Source organism: Nannospalax galili, unplaced genomic scaffold (assembly GCF_000622305.1).
Source record: "Nannospalax galili isolate Female #2095 unplaced genomic scaffold, S.galili_v1.0 scaffold1762, whole genome shotgun sequence".
NCBI lineage: Eukaryota > Metazoa > Chordata > Mammalia > Rodentia > Spalacidae > Nannospalax > Nannospalax galili.
In genome coordinates, this window is record NW_008348080.1 from 132,178 (window position 1) to 153,850 (window position 21,673).

General features: G+C 38.8%; 1 protein-coding gene across 1 annotated transcript in view; it reads left to right on the forward strand.

The window, feature by feature from the left end:
• The first annotated feature begins 1,004 nt into the window (after positions 1–1,004).
• Pom121l12 (POM121 transmembrane nucleoporin like 12) overlaps positions 1,005–21,673 on the forward strand; it is a 48,743-nt gene continuing 28,074 nt past the window's right edge. The window contains 3 exon segments of the mRNA XM_008844509.1: positions 1,005–1,117; positions 1,807–1,831; positions 6,791–6,944. Coding sequence (XP_008842731.1) covers positions 1,005–1,117; positions 1,807–1,831; positions 6,791–6,944 — 292 coding nt within the window.

Genomic DNA, 21,673 nt, shown 5'->3' on the forward strand with positions numbered 1-21,673 from the left:
GAAATTTTTTAAGAGTGCTTTGGCAAGCAAGGCAGTTGTATGCAGATGTTCCACTAAATAACTATGATATTTATTGCTTTCTCCATTGTAGTTTTGATTCATTTTTCAACATAAATTTTTGTAAGCATTTATATTAAAACTATAAAGTGAATATTATATTCCAAAGTGTAAAATCACTCATAAAGCAATGTTAGACACACATAAAGTGGCATTAAATGCATGGCTTTATTTCTTTCCCCATCAGTACCTACCAAACGTCATAGAAGGAAGCTTCACACGAGCTAGCTATCTGAGACAGTGAGAAGACTGTTGCTCAAGACTAAGCTGCTGAGGGTCTTTAGGACCACCCTAGGGTTGACTCTAGCCATATGCAATGTTGAGGTCTGTTGCTGTAAAAAGGTATAAAGTAGCTTCTACAAGGTTATACGTAGTTGAATCTGTAGAAGCCATGCTCTGTCTTTCTAAGTCACATCCCAATGGAAGCAAACAGAGTCTCTGGAGGCTTGTCAGGGACTTGGTGCCTACACGTTTTCCTGGGGGCTCACATAAGCATCTTCTCCTTGAAATTTACCAAGTATCAGAATCACAGAGGTAAGTGTGTTCAAGATAAATCCTTGTGTTTACAGAGTTTAGGATGATAAATCTCTCCAATCTCTTCTGGGAGTAGTGGAAAATCATAGGAAATCCGAACTCCAAGACCACCAAAGAGACAACCTTAGAATGGGGCTTTCTTTTTGTAAAAACAAGTATTTTGACATGGTATCTTAACTTTGGGAGAGTTTAATGTGTTGACAGAGGCACAGAATATCTAGACTAGAGATTACTTCTATATGTGTCTCTAGGAATATTTTCAAATGAAATTAATGTTTGAACTGGTGAACACAGAGAAATAAAAGGTTCTTAGCAATGGGATGGGCACCATCAAAACTATGGAGGGCGTGATTGCCAGGAAATAGGAGGAATGACGAATCTCTCCCCACCCTACCTACCTGCTTGACTGAAGCATGAGTCTTCTGCCTTGCCCTGAGGTCTTCACCATCCAATCCTCTGCTTCTCACGCCTTGAGACCTAGGCTGGAGCTGTACTTTTGCTGTTCCCAGTGGTGTGAGAAACTGAGGTATGGGGCCTGCCACACACGGTGAAGGCACCCAAGAGACTCATGTGGAGAAATCAGGCGAGATTCTTCACACCAACAGACTCAAGCAGAATTTCATTCTGAAAAACTCAAGCCCTCAGTTTAGTTCCTTCACAGTTTTTATTGGTTTCCCTCATCATTCATTAACAGTGACAAGACTGGTAGGTTCAATCCAGAGTCTACATGATTTCCAGCATGCATGCTTGTCCCTAAGATCACAGAGAGGAAATTCCTTCTGCAGGCATCTTTGTAGAGGTAGATCTTGAGGGCAGGATTTAAGATATTCTCTAACAACAGAAGTTATTGCAAGTACATTGTTAGCAAGCAAGGAGATTTCAAACAGACTTTCCAGTAGACAAAAGTGGCATCGGTTTCTCAAGATAGTTTTGAGGTCTTTGGTGTTCTTTGTTTAAATTTTGATTCTTTTTTTAGACCAAATTTTGGTAAACATTCATAAAACTACTACGTCCTAAGGTATAAAATACTTTATCTTAAGTATCCTATATCCTAAATCATAAAATCAGTTGTAAATCAATTAAATCTGATAAAACACACACAGACACCCCCTACACACACACCAATAAATACATGGGAATTTTTCCTTTCCTTTTCTTCAGAGGTCTGTAACAGGTGTGAGATGATGGACCTGCGTCCCTCGTACTCCTTTACAGCTTGGAGAATGCTGATGGGAAAAAGGTAAGAATAATGTACATGATTGAGAATGCCCTGGTGTTTCACTAAATTTTCTCTTCCCTGCTGGGAGATCCACTCTCACTCAGGGTCTTACAGTCCTTACCCAGAATGACAACCCAACATAAGACATTATAGATGTTTTATCCATTATGTGGATTTTGCATAGTTTATATGATGTCCAGCAAAGGACGTGATTTACAAAGCCATGGGTTCCCATAGGCTTATATTTTGAACACCTGCCACCAGCTCGACCCGCCCTGTGGTCTCCATCCACTTTTAGAGCTGCCTGGCTGCTCTGGGGCATCCTTGAGCACCGTCCTGCCCCGCTGTTTGCCGAGCTCTATTCCAAAAATGGCGACTACCCCATTTATGGCTGTGTTCCAAGTCAACACCCAAACATAAATCATGAGGCCCAACAGCCACACAAAATGGCAAGAGTGTAGCCTCATGGTTTTCTTGGTGTATATATCCATAGCTCCTCCCTTTAATGGGCTTGACACCTTCCAAAGAGTGTGTGAAGGAAGATGGACCATGGCCCGTCAGAGAAACTTCCAGGTCACACCTGGTAATTAGCAGAATCTTGGTTCACTATGAGTTTCCTATGTTTAAAGCAAAGTGGGACCATGGAGGTGTGCCAGAGTTGAGCACCATGTTGTACAGAGTGAAAACATGAAAAGTAAAAATCCATGAGGATTCTTTGCAATGAATTCATGATAGACTATGTGCTTAGGTCAAAGAGTAAAATATTAAATGTTTTTAAAAGCCTTGAAAAATTCCACCCATTGGTGATCTAAGTAGAAATTTTAAAACATGAATTACCAAAATAATTCTGTTGCAATGTGGAACATATTCTACATTTGATTTGTAAACATACATGTCAGATCACCATATAACCCCTGCTCAGAGAATGGAGTGCTTTCATTTCAATTTATACCTCACATCACTCCGTCACAGGAATGATTCTTACTGTCACCCTGTAACAAGTTCCCAAAGTTATACTTTCTTTCTAACACTGGATTGGATTCACAAACCCACAAGTAGGCCCAGCCAATCACTGGGCAATAAGCAAGAATGGAGAAGCACCTATCTTCTAGTTTACATAAATCCTGTTGATTTGCAGGGAATTAGGTATGCAGGGGAGAGGGCATAAGACACAGGAAGTCAAATAGTCTTAAGTTACCTTGTTTTCCAGTTTAGAATACCTCTTGAACTCTCACATGTATATGCCAGAAAGCTTAGCCATGCTGTGGCTGTAATCTGCTATACTGTGGATACTTTAAAAAGAATGCAGAGCTTTTCAGTTATTATGTAGACATTATTGCCATTTGTGAATTTGGAAGAAATGCCACATTATTGCTAAGCAATTATGCCTAAACTCTACATTAATTGGTAACTTTTTTCAATTCAAATATAAATAGTTATAATATTTCTGTGTGAATTAATCTATGCACAAGAGAGGTGGTATTGCATAATTGCGTTTTAGGAGATGACAGTCACTTTCTCTGCCACACACTTGACAAACAGCCTTTTAACTTTTGTTTCTCTCTTAGGGCACATGCACAAATGATAATGCTTTTCCACAAATTATTTGGCAGCTGGTGGGGAAATATTTAAGTCCATTAAATTAAGAAACCGTTTGCCAAGCCCCCCGCCCTAAATTACACTATAAAACTAGAAGTTAACAGTTCATAAAGCAGGGTTCGGCACACAATTAGATTCAGAATTTGAGGCCTTAACTGCACATAAACAAATTATTCTTTTCAGTTTTGCTTCACAATAGGAATTCATTGCTATGGGGAAATGTGCCCACATTAAAACTGCAAATTGATTGTTGATGAAATAAAGCTACCTGTAACCTAGAGAAAATTTGATGCCTCACTGAAAGATGGTGTTAAGCAGAAAGTCTAACACCTGTAAGAACTGCAATAAAGAGGGCTCCATTAGAGGAGTGCCTTTGCCGTCTTGACAAGCATGAACCTTGTATAGCACTACATTTTAGAAAAGTAGTGAATTAAGACAAAGATACAAGTAATTAGTCTTCTTTTCAAAAAATAATATTTGTCATATACTGTTATAATGACACAAATAAATCCTAGATATTTTAAAACTGATGGACATTCAACTTCAGCTTTGACATTTTAAGAGATTAGTAGGTGTACCAAGCCTTTCTTAACAATAGTAATATATAAAGTGAAAACTAAAGGAAAGTCACAAACTAGTAAGCAACCCAGAGAGAGCTTTTCCCATTGGAGATGTGAGGTCTCCTACCTGAGGGTCTTAGCAAGGTTGCAGCTATGCCTAGAGCATGAACAGCCATCACATCCATCTTTGACCACAGGCATCCAGACACATAGCAAAAACCAGGCAATAACACTGTGTCCAGAGGATATCAGGGTCCAGTCTGTGTACCCTTCTGTCTGGCTTTGTGCTCTCTTCATTATTTCCATCTGAATAGCCCCTATCCCTTTATACCATCCAACAGCCCTTGTCTCTGTCGCCCTTTGGAGCTCTTGTAGAGCTATCTGAACCTTCAACACCTCATTGCAACTCCTAAGTCTTCATATAAAGTCCAATTTGACATTGGAATTTTTGAGTTTGAATTGATCAGCAATAAATAAACATAAACTCAACTGATATTCTTCGGCCTATCAAGGGATATGTAGTCATAGAGTCAACCATTTCTATGACATCTGGAGTGAGATTGAAATTCATAGAGTGAGAACTTAGGTCTGCTAAATGGAGCACCCATAAATAAGAGCTCTCAGGGAAGTTATTAACAGCGGAAGAAGAGAAGTGTGATTAGAGAAATAAGGGGTCCCAAGGCTAGAAAGATGGCTCAGTGGTTAAGAGCACTGGCTGCTCTAGCAGAGGACCTGGGTTTGGTCCCCAGCACCTGCATGGCAGCTAACAACATAACTCTAGTTCTAGGGAATTCAACACCTCTTCTGGCCTCTACAGGCATTTACACATGCATAGTATATTTACACAGATGTAGGCACAGTCCTCAAACACATGAAATAAAAATAAGTTAAAAATATTGTAAAAAGAGCACTACCATTCTGTTAATCCTTTGCCACACTAACAGAGCGTGAGAAAAGGGCTGTGACACACTTGCTTCCTGGGGGGCAGGGTGACTAAGCAAAGCCAAAATGGGGACTAAGAACAACACCAGAGGAATTTATATACTCTAAGTGCCTTTTCAAAAAAGGTGCATATGATTAAAACAATCCCATTAGGGACTGTATAACCCTTTCTGTGCAGTAAACACCCCTGTTTTGGTACTGTAGAGATGTGAAAGAAAGTGACAGCTTGAGGAATCAAAATAGAAAATCTTTGGAATACACTGGGATAGCTCACACTTTAGGATTATCAGACAGAGAATTATGACTAATATGTTAATGGCTTCAGGGGGTTGTAGAAAAAGGTGCAAGATTTCTTCTAAGTGGATAGAAAATGAATCTTCACAGAATGAAAATGAAGGAAGTGCTGGGGGTGGAGCTCTCCTTGGCAGAGGATGGCGGCCTTCAACAGCTCCTCTCCAAGCTGTGTGTGGCCACAGACAGTCAACACAGATAGAATGCATCCATAGATCCTTTTCAAACTCAAATACAAAGAATCAGTGCTACATCCCAGAAATATGAGACTACTTGTAAAGATGTACTGTACAACTAACAACAGCAACAGAGGAGAGAGAAAACAGAGAAGAAAAATCTATACCTGAATGACAGTGTTGGATTTTCTATCATTAATAATAGATAACAAACCCCAGATCTAGAGCTCAGATTTTATCAAGCATGATGTAACAGGGAAGTTTTTATATCAGCTTCAAACTGCATAAAACAAAACACAGAAAAGGAGAGAATCTTGAAAGAAACATGAAGGAGAAGAAGGGGTCAGCTAATATTAGAAAGATTGAAATGCCTTTAATTTAATTTGTGGGAAACTTCAACAAGAAGAAAGAGGGAGAGATGGTACTGATCAGGAGCAGACTGCATCAAGAACCAAGTGCTTTCTCCAGTCTTGAGGGTACATTAAACACTTAACCCAAATCCTGTCAGGAAGAGCCTGCTAGGTGCCTTGTTTCTAGCCCCGCCTTGTCACACGGCAGCATCACTTCTCCATAAGAATTGCCTCCTCTCTTGAAGTCTAGTTGCTGCTTGTGGTCCTGCCTTCTCATTTGTCTTTAGGAAAGGTGGTTCAAGGTAAACACGTTACACATTCCTTGCCTAAAGTTTTATCATAAAATAGCACATTATTTCAGATTCAGTTCTGCAGCTGCTCCCTGTCTTTTCCTGAGCCTGGAGGAACTAGTTCTAGAAGCAGGTCCTTTAAAGACAACCACCTGTAATGGCTCAATAGAATCTTTTATTGCAGTCTTTCCTTCTTTAGAGTTCTGGATTTATACACTGTGACTAGAGAGGGAAGAGTAAGAAGTTCAAAGAACTTATCATAGGAGACTATGGAAGAAGGGGGTGGTGTGGAATATTTGAGTCATTAAAAAAAATGCTGTCAATATAGACTTCTGTATTCAATGAAATTATTCTGCTTAGTGAAGAAACTTAGCTGCAACACAGAATGTCTTTAGAAGACATCACACTGTGCTCAGTGAAAGAGCAGAGTAAATGACAAAATCCATGATTTTTTTCTGAAATCGCCCAGACATCAAATTCACAAGATACAGTGTCACTTAAAACTCGGGAAAGACAGGTAAACATAGGGTAGTGTAGTGGGAATCAGATGCCTGTAGGACGAAAAACAAAGATAGTCTAAAATCAATGAGTGATAAGAAGATTTATGTGGTAATTTCAATGAAAAACTGGAGACTGAGTGTGGATCTGCAGAAGAGATGATCATTACCGTCTGGGGCACACTGTGTGGCCTATACTGCTTCCAGACTTCAGCTGGGGGATGGTATTAGACCATTATAATGGAGGCTGAATAAAAATCTTCCCTGTCCTTCAGGCAGCTGGAAGGAATGGTGACCATATAAAAGGCCTTCAGAGAATTCTCCACAATAGAGGCCTCCAGTGTAGTGAAAACCATTTCACCAGTGCCTTCACTGACCTGAAGGGATATCAGTTAGACAACTCCAAAATCTTCTGTGATTGTGTCTCACGTAAAGGTAGATAAAGCATAGAAGACAATGCTATCTTTGTCATCTGCTGTTAAGCATTCAGCCAAGTCAGCTTCTAGCCGGGTTGTCATAAAATATCACAATAAATGCCTAATTACAAAAGTTGCTGTTATTTGATGTGTTCCATCTGGTTTCATCAAAAACCTGCAAGGCAAGCTAAAAGGCCAGGTTGAGGAGACACAAGAAAGGCATGAAGAGACAGCATAAGCATCACCAGCAGAACCACATGTGGTAAAGAATCTGGAAATATCAGAGCAGAAATTTAAAATGCCTGTAACAACTATAGCACAGTATCTAATAGAGAAAGTAGACATTGTGGAAGAACACATGGAAAATGGTACACACAGATAGAACCCAAGAAAGCAACAAAGGAAATTAACATGACACCACAAGGACCGGCCAATTGTCAGAACAGATATGGCTGTGGAAAAACTCCATGAGTTGAACACAACAATGGAAATTTTCAAAACTGAGATGCATAAATTTAAAAAATTATAATGGAAGAAACTATCAAACGACTTACACGTATTTAAATACCTTTATGATGTAAATGCCATGTCTCTTATTAAAATATCTGCTACATATAAAACACGCATATGCTAATCTTTTGGGCTTATTAAGATTTACAACAAAAGAAAAAGCAATAGAGGAAGCATTTGAATTTTTAGTGATTGAAAGCTATTCTCAATAAATGCTGGGTACTGGATTCTAGATTCAGAAGCTAAGAGAAAATCAAGCAGGATCAAAACACCTAGGTTGACAGCCAGGTGTATTCTAGTCCATATGTACAAACTGATGGCAACATAGAAAATCCTGGGAAGAAGCACATAAGGAAAGAGTTGGTAGTTCCTTTGCAGAACAGGAAGAAGTTTCCAGACAGACTACAACAGAAATCACACAAACCAGAAGAAATGGAGGTGAAAGTGGAAGACAGTAGGAAGACAGAGGGAAAAAGTAAACAAGAAAGCACAGGGTCTTAAGGCCCAGGATTGCCAACACTGTTCTGAAAAGCACAGTGATGGGGGACTGCCACTCCACAAACCCCACCACACAACTGCCATCATCAAGATATTGTAGACTGGGGAAAATATTTTGATCAAGATTTTGATCTGGGATTCACAGATCAAAAGGCCAAATATAGACCTTCTCTCTTTCCTCTCTCCACCAGGTGAGACCACCCTCTTTCACACATGCCCATTGCCACAAGGCTCTGCCTTATCACAACCCACAACTCTGAATGTCTGGGGCCAAAGACTGTTGCTCGAGACCTCTGAACTTAACCAGCCAAATATAGAATTCCTCTCCTTAAGCTGCGTATGACAGGTATTTTGTCACAAAAATAAAAAAATAAATAACATGCCTTTTTGTTTCAAAGACCACTTTATTGAAGGAGAGAGAGAGGGGGAGAGAGAGAGAGAGAGAGAGAGAGAGAGAGAGCACAAGCATGAGGACCTGAGCACCCACATAGACTCTGGGTGTGGTGGCACCACCCGAGATCCCAGCACTGGGGAGGCAGAGTCAGGAGGATCCCTGGAGCTCTCTAGCCAGCCAGTCTAGTTAAAATGGTAGGCCCCAGGTCTCAGTGAGAGACCCTGACTCAAAAAGAAACAAGATGGATGGTGCCTGAAGAGAGAGAGAGAGAGAGAGAGACAGAGAGAGAGAGACAGAGATAGACAGAGAGACAGAGAGAGAGAGACAGAGACAGACCTGGGACCAGGTATAATCTTCAGAACAGTCCCTTGTCTACCGCCTATTTTCTCGCTAGACCATGAAAATGTTTCTATCACCCCCCAAAATAAGATAAGTGTCTGGGATCAAACAAGGAGACGAGCCAGAGGGAGACAATTTTGCATTCAAATCATAACAGAGAGAAAGTGGCTTAATTCAAAATTAATAAAATTTTAACAAATAGATTTGGAACAATTGAATTTATGTATCAAAAGAATAATTGCAGACACAAACTTTCAACATTATCTCTCTGAATTACTTTGACCTCCACACATGCCCACACTCTCATTCACAAAAAATATATGAAAGTGATTTTTTAAATGCAGAACACATCTCAAATACAATAAAACTGAAGGTCACAAATACATAATGAAGAAAAAAGTAAATAAAAGACTAATCACAGAGGATGATATACTGATTGTAAATACGCAGAAAATCTGGAGTTAAATGGCTTGTCATGCAGAAATCACAAAACAACAAAGAAATGCCACTCTAATTCATCAGAATGCTTGAATTGTAAGAACTAGCAATACAAAATGCTGGGAAATTGTAGTAAAAGAGGAAGTTTCTTTGTTTTCTGATGGTGCTAGAAAGATGGAATGGTGAATTTGGAAAACACTTTTGCCATTTCAAACAAAGATAAACATAATCCGACCATGTAGTCCAGGAACTGAGTTACTAGACACCAGTAATTCAACACCCACAACAAATCTGATACATGATTTTTAAAATAGCTTTGTGTTTGCTAAAACCTGAAAGCAAACAAGAGATCCATGAAGACTTGAACATGTAAGTAATGACTCTATATTTATATAAATATTCAGCAGTGAAAATGAGGTATCAGCTCATGAATATTAATAAGTATATCTTCAATGCATATTTCTATGTGAAAGAAGCCACAAATTTATGTCAACTATTGATATTATGATGAAGTAAAAGCAATGACAATAGTATAAAACCAGTGCTTCCCAGAGACAGTGGAGCTGGTGAGTGAAACCATTGCAATGTATTTTGGGGTGGTGGAAACATCTTCTGAGGTAATGTAAAAACAGATTTGTCACATCACACATGCCCTTAGCACAAAATATCTTCCTATTACGCAGTTTTAAAGACAAATATTAGAAGCCATAGGATCCCAGGATGAACTACAGAGTGTGACAAAATAATCTAATTTTATGATTAATATGGGAAGTAAGTTCACAGAAGGAACTAGAAGAGAACTGAGTGATCCAAGTAGCTATGCAACTAAATGGAGTCTGTAAGCCCAAGACAAGCAGATCACACAGGAACAGTGCAAACACTGCTTCATATCTAGTTCAGTGCTAATTCTCATGTTGCTGCACACAGTGGCTGTGATTGAACAACCAAGGATGAAACTATATTACTCTGTACATTTGGGTAGAAATTTACAGAGAAGTAAGGGCAATAGGACACAGTCATCTTTCTGAAAATGGATTAGAGTTGTAGACAGCAGCACAATTTAAGGAAAGTTTAGCATAGCCGCAGGTGGTTATATGCAGAAATGTTTATAGTCTTGAGTATGCATGGAAGGTAATATTCACATGTTCTGCATTTGTATCAACTTGAGAGGCCATAGAAATATTGATACCTTAGTAGCTATGAGCACACCTACCTCTCAACTTTGGGATTTTAATTCCACTCCCTCAATAAAGACAATGAACACTGCATAAAGAAATGACAGATTGAAGTTCTGAAATATAAAAAGTTGTGTGTCTGGCATAGTCTCATGGTGGAATGTGGGGAATTACTTAAAACAGGTAAATGAATGAGGCATCCCCACTCAAGGAGTATGTCAAAGGCCATGGGCATCTGCTGAATCAGCTTTAATCAACAAAGCTTCAGTAGCTGGAGCAAAACAATAAAGTAGAATTGGGCTATTTGGAAAAGTATGAAGTCAGTGTGAGAATTCTGCTGAAAATAAATAATGGAAAAGATTAATTAACAAGAGGAGACAAAAGGAAAATAATTTATGTAGATAACTTCTTTCAATGGATGAAACACATCTTTTTACTCTTAAATTCTGGGCATGATGGTTACCCCTCTCAAGGACTACAGCAAAGAATGGGAAAGTGTAGTATTTTCAATGGGAATTATACAAAAATATCAACTCAAGTCAGGTGCAAAGTCAACAGTAATAATGAAGGGTTATATTACTGGTGTGTGCCTCTGATAGGAAGTGATATGAGAACACATTAAATTGGATGAGGGCAGTGGGGGAAAGTATAGATAGGGGAAGGGATCTAAACACCTTCAAACTATATTGTATGAAAATTGCAAAAAAACAAAAAAAATAAATTAAAAAATTTAAAAGAATAAAATAAAAAATGCACTTCTATGCCAGCATGGTGTCTAATGCAGGTGCAATCTTAAGAGCATCCCAACAGAGAAATGTCAGTCCAATACCTGAATATCAAATTAACCACATACATTCTCAAATGTAAGAAACCATCACAGCAAAGGGAGCTGAATTAAATACGGTGATAATGAAAGGTCATATCTTGATGAGACAATGAAATAGAAACAGAACCTAAGGAGAAGTTAATAACAGTCGGTAAAGTACAGAAGTTACCTAATTCCAACACTAGAAATCTCAGGTAAGTTGGAGTGGACCAATGAGCATTTGGAGAAGAAATGATGGTAGATCTACACTGCAATGAGTGATCCATTCTAGACCAACCAGAGGGTGCCCGGTGTACATGTATCTACGTGAATAACTGCATTCCAGAAATTTGCAGTTATATATTACATCGAACCTAATTCTTCCTGCCTCTCTTCTTTGTAATTTTTGTTTATTCTCTGAAAATTTCGTGTATGTGCAGAGTGTGTCTTGATCCTGCCCACCCTTCACCTCCCCCCAACCTTCTGTCCTCTGTGACATCTATCTCCCACTATAGCAAGTTTTTAAAGGAACATCACATCTCTACCTGAGCTTCTTAAGAGGTTCTGTAATCTTTCCCTTGTGGCACACAAAGCACGTAATTGGCCAAAAAGTGAATGAAGCCCAGGTGCTGGTGATGTCTGACCTGACTCCCTGCATCTTCCTCCAACATACTGCTTTTCTTCAAGGCTCAAGCATCCTCCTGCCCCAAGCCATTTGATTTTTATACTTCCTTTTCCAGTCATGATAATGGGTTATTTTTAATCCTTCTTTACCCTCCTCATTCAGGATTCTTAAAAATATCACCCTGTTTTAATTTCCATTTCCTCACACGCTTTCTCTTGAAGCTCTTATAACACATATGGGTCTTCACTTCTTGTCTGTTATTAGATCCATATTTTTTTTAAGATAGAAGCTTTAATTGTTTACTGATAGGTCTTCATTGTTTAAAATAACACTTTTGGGTCTGGAAAGATAGCTTAGTCAATAAAGTGCTTGCTATACAGTCATGGTGACTTGAGTTTGATTCTCAGAACCAACACAAAAAAGGTTGGGCGTGGTGGTACATGCTTGTAATTCCAGCGCTGGGGGGTTGGAGATAGGTGGATCACGACTACTCACTGGTCAGCCAAGGCTAGCCTATTTGACAAGCTCTATATGAGTGAAAGATTGTGTGTCAAAATGAAGATGAATGGTACTTAGGGAAAAACACTCAAGATTGTCCTCTATTCTCCACACACACACACCGCCATGTATACACGCCATCATGTACACACATGCACACACACACACACACACACACACTCGCATACACAAAACATAAAATAAAATAGTACTTTTGATCTTAAACATCGTGACAGCAGAGGTTCATTCTGGCTTTGTCATACTCTGGAGCTGGACGTGTTCCCCAAACACCAAGTATCAAAAAACCTGGTCTCCAGCTTGGTTGGTGCTATTGGGAGTGGTAGAAACTTCAAGAGGTGAGGAAAAGTAACAGACTCTCTGGTCACTGGGGTCTTGTCCTTGCAGTGTCAGCATCCCTTTCCCTCTTGCAGTAGTCCTGTCCCTCAGCTCACGCACCACCACTCATCACAGGCCCTAAAGCAGCAAGCTCAACTAACCATGAAGGGAAAACTAAAATTGAATAACAAATGTTTGATATACCACATAAATTTGCTTCAGTGACAGAAAGCCAACTAGTGTCTTTTGAGGCATTGACTGTGTCTCAGGGCACTATGCCAATGCCAGGGACAGTATGTACACAGGACTCTCACCCTGAGTGTTCCAGTCCTACACCAGGAGTAGTATGCAGACAAGTCCCTGGCCCTGAGTATGTGTGGCCTATCATGGGGACTGTAGTGGTTAAGACACTCACCCTAATGTGACGAAGTGTAACTTACCTAAAGAAACACCTTCATTGCCGTATAGTGACACTGTCAACACTGTTGGACCATGAAGAAGAGGTTCCCTAAGGTGGCAATACCACGCAGGATTGCTGAAAAGAAAGCCTCAGAAAGACACAGAAAGTAAATCAAACAAATTCAATCTGTTTCACTGTCGGCTTCAATATACCTGTACTGAAAAACTTTCCTTTTCTATAAAACAGAAAAAAAAGTATCATAATCTCATTCAAAATTAGAAGCAAGGGAAAGATGGATTTAAATTTTTTGCTTTAAAGATAAATTTGCATTTCTGCAGTAGTCTACAATTACTTTAAAATTATTATTATGACAAGCATTGCAACATAATTTTTTCCCACAAAAGAGGACATTTCTAGAAGCACCCAAAGCATGGGCTTGTCACTTTTCTTCATTAAATCCTGATCATGTTTAACAAAGGCACAGAATTAACATATCAAACTTGCACATTTCACTTCCATTGTACTGGAAGATGAGGAAGATGAGTAAATTAAGAAAGACCAAAAAAACAAGGCAGACTGATCATGTTACTCCTCGAGGTAAAGATGGAGAAGCCATGGTTCCACAGAGCACCTGTATGTACTCCCAAAGAGGGAGAAGGTTCAGTTACTACACAAAGCTCCAATTATAAGCGAATGGGGACCACTTCTGCATGTGGGAATTCATAAATACTTCAGACTGAGTTCTTAAAGCATTCAATTCAATCTTTCCTCCCCAAGGGGGGAAAAACAGAGATGGATAGACAAATAGGTGCAAGGAAGAGAGCTAGATATCAGGGAAGATGCACGATGGTGTCTACTTACAGTTGTAGTGGGTAAACAGGTGAGAGAAACATGTTTTTTCCTAGAGAAAATGTATAAAATAACACATACGCTGCATAGCAATGCGGAGATGCTGAAGCTGCTGACTTGGGGCATGGAGATCTCTGAGAAGAGCAACAGAGAGCAGAGCCTATGTTTTCAAGCCATTCTCAATAAGAATATTCTCAATAAGAACATTTTCTAAATCTGAACACAAGATTTAGAGAAAAGATTAGCCGTATGAGATGGAGAAAACAGCTAAAAACACAGAAAACTACAGAGCTTTAAAGACAAATTTCATAATTTCAGAGGAGCAATACAGAGAAATTAGTCTGGTCAGTGGTTGCTATTTGCAAAATCTGAAACTGTTTTGAGTGGAGGAACCAAAAGTTTAGTAGAAAAAATCTGAAGAATGCTGTGGAATCTGTGGCCATCTTGCGGTACTGAAGAAACTGTGGGAGAAACCAGTCTCACTTGTAAAATTCAGGAAGGCACAATAGAGCAGACGAGACACAAAACAGAACAAACAAACAAACAAACAAAAGGTAAACAAAGTTCAACACTTCCTTCAGTCTCTATTTACCACACAAAAACACTAAGTACACCAAAAAATGTGTATACATTCACCTAGAAGAAAGGAAAACTGAGTATTCCAAGAGGTCATCTTAGGCTAGACCTGAAGTGGAAACAAGCATGCTTCTCTCAGAAATAGGATGAGGATGGGCTGTAGCCCAGGAGTAGAGCACTAGCCTAGCATGTCTGAAGGTCTGGTTATATCCTCAAAACTGTAGCAATAAATATAAAAATGGAATCAAATCATATGTGGAGGCAATACATATAAACAATGCAGAATCACACTACTTCATGAATGGAAAAATTAAAAACATCAGTTTGACATCCATCCAATCGTATCACTCTCCACAACAGCCAAGAAGGTCTTCCACATTTGAAAACAGGGTAATACTTCCATCTGTGTAGATTTAGGAGTGAACTCTGAGTGGAAATACTTCACACAACAATTTTGAAGCATGAAATACTTCCTGCCATACACGATTAAGGGTAGACTTTGGGACTGCCCATAAATTTAAGTTTATGGATGGTTTTTAGCTTCCATGTGGGTGCTGGGACTCAAACCTGGGTCCTCTGCAAGAGCAACCAGTGCTCTTAAGCACTAAGTCTTCTCTCCAACCCCTCCCCCTTTTTCATTTCTTTCTGAGAGAATACTTGAGGAATACTTTAGTGAATCTGAGCTCAACTCAGTGTGAACATGGCCCAGTAGAACTCAGAAATGATTCCTGAACTTTGACTTTTAGAAAGCAGGAGATATATTTTGAATGTGAAGTCTGATTCTATGAAGTTCTCTGCAGAGAAAGCATTTACAGAAGTCTAAATCAATTCAAAGTATGAGAAGGGTCTTCATTCTGCTTGTCCATGTGTTATAACTTCTAAGCTTCATATAACAATGTGCATGGATTATTCTCTATTCAGACCGCAAGTTGGCCTATCAGCATGGCTACCATGTACTGAATGTTCAGTCAATATTTGTAAATTGAAGCAGTCCCAGAATTGGACTGAAGGAAAGTAAAATTAAATTTTGTTTTCATCTCTTAATACTGATAAACTATGCTATTTTTAGCTTTGATTTTACATAAAATTTCAGTCATATAATAACAAAACAGGTTAAATTTCTAGAAGTGCGATATAAATTTTGAAGCACTTCATAAATTAAATTACTAAATACATTTGCTGATTAGACCTACGAGGTTAGAGTCCTAAGTAAAGTGTTCAGAGATTGCTAAAACTTGATATGTTTCATGTGAAAGCATTTTCTTTTATACTAGTAATTCTATTTTAATTACATAGTTTAATGAATTTTTGTAACTTTCATACATTATAGTATAATGATAGTTAGATCCCCTCCCCTAGCTGCACCTCCCTCTAGTGCCTCCCACCCAATTTACTGTACTGTACTGTACACATGCACACACGCACACACACACACACATATTATGTACTAGCTTATGTCTATATAATATGGCCTATAGAGTCTGATTTGCGTAACCAAATGTCCTTCAGTGAGGGTCTATCCACTGGGCCTACCAAGGAAAACTCCCATCCTTGTAGGATACTATCTCTCCCTCTCCTAGCAGTCATCAATTGCCAAAAGTTCTTTAGTTTGAGTGAGGATTTTTAACAAAATTTTTTGATTGAGCGTTTGTGAATTTCTTTTTTTTTAAATATTTTATTATTTTTATTTTATGTTTATGTGTGTATTGCCTGCATGTAGGTAAGTGCAACTATGTCATGCAATGTCCGTGGAGGTCAGAAGAGTCTATCGGATGCCCTGGAACTGGACTTACGGACAGTTCTTAGCTGCCATGTGGATGCCGGGATTCTAACTCTGGTCTTCTGCAAGAACAGCTGCTGCGCCATCTCTCCAGCCCCTGGGTGGGGATTTTTTATTCATTCCCCATGACTATGCTGGGATTTTGCACGGCTTGAGCTAGCATAGGACACTTGTGCCTGCCGTCATGATTATTGTGCCTCCTTATGAGTAAGTGTGTAAGTGTCTGGGCCTTGAGATCATGCATCCTGTGACCCAGATGTTCTTCTGACCCTGTGATGAAGAGCCATGGACCTACCTCCTTCCCACACTCTGCAAAGAAGCCACTCCCCTTCTCTCTTCCAGCCAATCCGTTGAACATAGCTGCTTGCAGGGGAGGGGCTAATGGTCTAAAAGCTGGGAAACCATGAGGCTGGTCTCTCGCCATTTTGTGAGTCTGTCTGGAATCATGGGATTTATGTTTGGGTGTGGACTTTCAAACACAGCCATAAATGGGGGGGCACCCACTCTTCTGTAAGTAAACCCACACCCAAAGCTCAGCAAGTCCAATAAACTCTTTCTGTCTCCTCTTCTGCAATGCTGTCTGAACATTTGGAGACAGGTTTGAAATAGGTGTTTTATTCAGGATTAAGCACTCTGTGACCCCTTGTTATCTGCACATTGACCAATTGTGGGATTCTATGTTAATCACTATCTGGTGCACAAGGAAACATCTCTAGTGAGAGCTGTGAGCTGCATTCATCCTGTGTGTAGAGGTTGAACTGAGGAGTGTTACATGAGTTAAGCATCTCAAAGACATTTATTCTTTGACTTGGATCAGTTCTGGAACTTTGTAAAGTCTCCATTCATTTCAAAAGGAAGTTTCTTTGACGAGGGCTGAAAGGTACATTTGTCTGTAAATATGAGGATGCATATTTAGAATAAAGTAAGAAATTATATTGGTTTAGGGCTGTCACACCAGTAATTCTTAATGCAAATAAAATCCTAGTTTTAATCACAATATATCACTTTTTTATTTCCTGAAATATAAACACTTTTTTTTTTTTTGGCTTTAAATTGTCATATGAATGTATTTGTTTGGACATGGTGTATGTATCTGAGGCTGGGTGTCCATGTGTGAGTAAAGAAAAATCTTCCATGACATAAACAGACTGAAAGAATTCATGTCCACAAAAGCAGCCCTTCAAAGAAGACTGGAACCATATAAAGGACTGAAGATAGGAATGACCATACACAAAAGGCTACAGAAAAAAAACAAAGGAAAGTATAATTACAGAAACACACACAAAAAAGATGAAGAATGCAAACAGAAATTAGAATGACAGTAAGCAGTACACATCTTTCAAGAAAAACTTTAAATATCAATGGCCTAAACTCACCAGTCGATAGACACAGACCAGTTGAATGAATTAAGAAAAAATGTATCTTTTTTGTTATCTGTAAGATACTCATCTTCAAGGATAGGCACTAACAGGGTGGAAGAATAGAAAAAATATTCCAAGCAAATGGAAATAAGAATCAAGCAGGCATTATGATTCTAATATTTGCCAAAATATATTTCAAATAAAAATTAATCAGAAGAGATAAATAAAGTATTTTCATACTGAGCAAAGGAACAATTTATCAAGAGGACATTGCATCATGAACATATATGCACCAAATTTTGGTACACCCAGTTTCATAAAAAAAGTACTATAGGATATTAAGACACATATTAACACCAACTTAGCAATAGTAGGTGACTTCAATACCCCACTGTCTCCAATAAACATGTCAACTGGACAAAAAACAGAGAGATATCTGAATAGAATGATACCATACATCAGATGGACCTAACAGCCATCTGCTGAATATTCCACCCAAACACCAAAGAATATACTTTATCCTCTGCAGCATGTGGAAGCCTCCCTAAACTGAGCACATACAGGAACACAATATAGAAACTTTAACAAATGCAAAATATTGAAATTGATCCATGAATTTTATCAGATCACAATGCAATAAAGCTTAAAATCAAGAGCAAAAGAAACTCCAATAAATATACCAACTCATGGAAATTAAATAGAACACTCCTGAATGATGAATGGATCAAAGAAGAAATTAGGAGAGAAATAAAAGTATTCCTGGAACTAAATGAAAATGATAATACAACACAACAAATGCTCTGGGACAAATTAAAAGCAGTTTTAAGAGGAAAGTTTACAATTTTAAGTGCCAACCTTAAAACTTCAGAAAGAGCACAAATAAATGACTTTGCAGTGCAACTAAAGGCTCTGGAAAGGCAAAAACAAATGAAATCCAAACCCAGGAAATAAGAACAAATAGTAAAAATCAGAGCAGAAATTAGTACAATAGAAACAAAGAAAACAATACCAAAAAAATAAAATCAGTGAATCTAAGAGCTGGTTCTTTGAAAAGATAAACAAGGCAGAACGACCCTTAGCCCAGTTTACCAAAAGAAAGAGTAATCCAAATCAACAAAATCAGAGACTAAAGGCAAAACATCACATCAGACACCAAAATGATACAGAACATTAAAAGGGAATATTTTCAAACTCAAAATGGAAGAATTTCTAAATTCATGGAAACTGCCAAGGTTAAAACAGGAGGAAACCAATAGCTTAAACAGACCCCTAACATATAAGAAAATTGAGGTAATAATACATAGCCTCCTGACCAAAAAAACAAAACAAAACAAAAAACAAAAAAAAAACCCGTCTAGATGAATTTGCAGCAGAAATCTACCAGATCGTAAATTAAGATCTACAACCTATACTACATAAATTATTCAAAAAAAAAATAGAAACAGAGGGAGACCTCCCAAACACCTTCTATAATGCCAGCATTATTCTAATACTCCAAATAGGCAAAGATTCAGGAAACTATTGGCCCATATCCCTAATGAACATAGATGCCAAAGGACTCACCATACTGTAAAGATACCGATACATCCAGGTTTGGTACTCTCTCTTCACAATTGCTAAGAAATGGAAACAAAATATATATTTCTCAATTGATGAATGGTTAATGAAAATGTGGTACATCTAATCAACAGTGCTCTTCTCAGCAGTAAGATGAAATTATGAAATTTGGAGGTAAGTAGATGGATCTAGACAGTGTTATACTAAGTAAAGTAACATAAATGCAGAAAAGCAAGCAGCATGTTCTCCCTCATTTGCGGACTATAGAACCAATCCATTACTTATGAGTATATAAATTCCGATGTAATACCAGGAGCCAGGTAAAGGGAAAGGATACATGGAGGTAAAAGACAAGAAACAACCTGACAGCAATGTAGTAGGGAACAGATATTACCTAAGGGAGGTGGGAAAAATGGAAGTAATCAGCAGGGAGGAGAGGAGGGTGAGACATGCAAGGGACCATGGTGTGGGTGAGGGAGGGAAGTCAGGAAAGGAAAGATGGTGGGAGTTAGGAGGTATTGGGGGAAGGGTGGGATAATGGGGGCTAAGGAGGGAGGGAGGAGCGAAACCAAACGCAAGGAAAAAAGAGTAGAGATGAGTGAATCTCAGGGGCCTTGGAAACCTAGAGGGGAAAATGATGCCCTAGAAACCCTATGAGAAATGCATGTAGAGTTTCTGAACATTAATGCATATGTATACCTAGAAGCTGCTTGGTAAGGAATGCAGTGCCAGATAGAAGAGACCTCCCTTAGAGTGACAAACACACCATACAGGACTCATCAAAGAAGCTTCTTTTTGCAACAGATGAAGGGCACTGCAGAGTTGCACATCTGGTAAGTCACAGAGAACATTTGCCTTGGAGATGCCTAGTCCTAAGTGACACATCTGCAGTTGAATTTCTACAACTAAGGTTCATAGAACACAGCAGAATAAGGGGCAGAGAGAGGGCTAATGCACCACTCAACTCTCAAAAGTGAGGCTTCCATGTATACCAGAGTGTCATGCACACAGAGGTCACAACTGGCCAAGTTTTAGAGAATAAGAGACTGTAGAGCGTAGGAAGGAGCCTTACCCACTCTTGGCTCAGGGACCATTACAGAAGAGGAGGGGGAAAGAGTAGAAGAACTAGGTCTGGTTCATGAACACAGGGAGGTGGAGGCCTTCAGGCCACTGGAGACTTGCTCATGTGAACCTGTTGCAGTGGTGGCTTCGCGCATGGGACCCATGTTAGCTCAATTAAATAAGGGCCCAAATGGGAAGTGAGAAATAGGTGGCAGGCCAGCACTAGATACAGAACTATTTGAGACCAATTGCTGCTGGGCGAGGGAGAGTATGACTTACATACGACCACTGGATGGGCTGACTAGACTCCAGTGGACTCATTTACACAGAAGGACAATAGGGTTTAGTGGGGGGATAGGGGGAGGCATGGATGGGGGGTGTTGGGATTTGAGCGGGAAATGTAGTATGAAATTTAAAAATACAAAACAAACAAACAAATAAACAAACAAAAACCAAAATACAAATCACACACAGGCACACATCAAAAGATCAATCACCATGATCAAGTAAGCTACGTTCTAAAGATGCAAGGATGGTTCAATATACTTAAGGACAAAAATGATCTGATCATCTCAATAGATGCTCAAAAGGCTTTTGACAACAATCTAACAAATATTCATAATAAAAGCACTGGAGGAAATTGGACTAGACAGACTATACCTCAACATAATTAAGGGTATATATAATAAACTCACAAACAACATTCTAAATGGAGAAAAAACTTGAAACATTCCCATTAAAATCAGGAACAGGAAAAGGCTGTCCACTATCCCTACTCTATCTAGAGCAACAAAAGAGGAGAAGAAAATTAAAGGAGTGCTGGTACTAATTGGAAAAGTAATCAAATTATCCTTATTTGCAGATGATATGATGTTATTCATAAGAGATCCCAAAAGTTCCACCAGAAAATGATCCATAGTTTCAGCAACCTGTTAGGTTACAAAATCAACTTATACAAACCAGTAGTCTTTCCATATACAAATAACATGCAATTAGGGAAAGAATTCATGGGAACATTTTCATTCACAATAGTCTCAAAAGTTATCTAGGGATAAACCTAACCAAAGACATAAAAAAATCTATTTAATGAAAACTTTATATCTTTGAACAAAGAGATTGAGTAAGACACAGGAGATGGAAAGGCAAGTGTATCATAGACCACTGATCAAAGAAACCTCTTTCTGCAACAGATGGAGACTATTTCAGAGTTCCACAACTGGTCACACACAGAGAATATATATCTGAGAGATGTCCAGTCCTGAGTGATACATCAACAGTAAAGCCTTTGTATCTAAGGTTTATAGAACATAGTGGAACTGGGGGTGGAGAGAATACATGAGAGAATGCATGCCTCAACTCTCACTAGTGAAGGTTCCTTTACAACAGAGTGTGATGCACACAGAACACAGAACTGGCCAAGTTTAAGAGAATAAGAGTGTACATTCCAGGATAGGATTCCTATATTAAACCTCACCCACTCAAGGTTCAAAGACCATTTTGGAAGAGGGGTCAGAAAGATAATCAAAGTCAGAAGTCAGG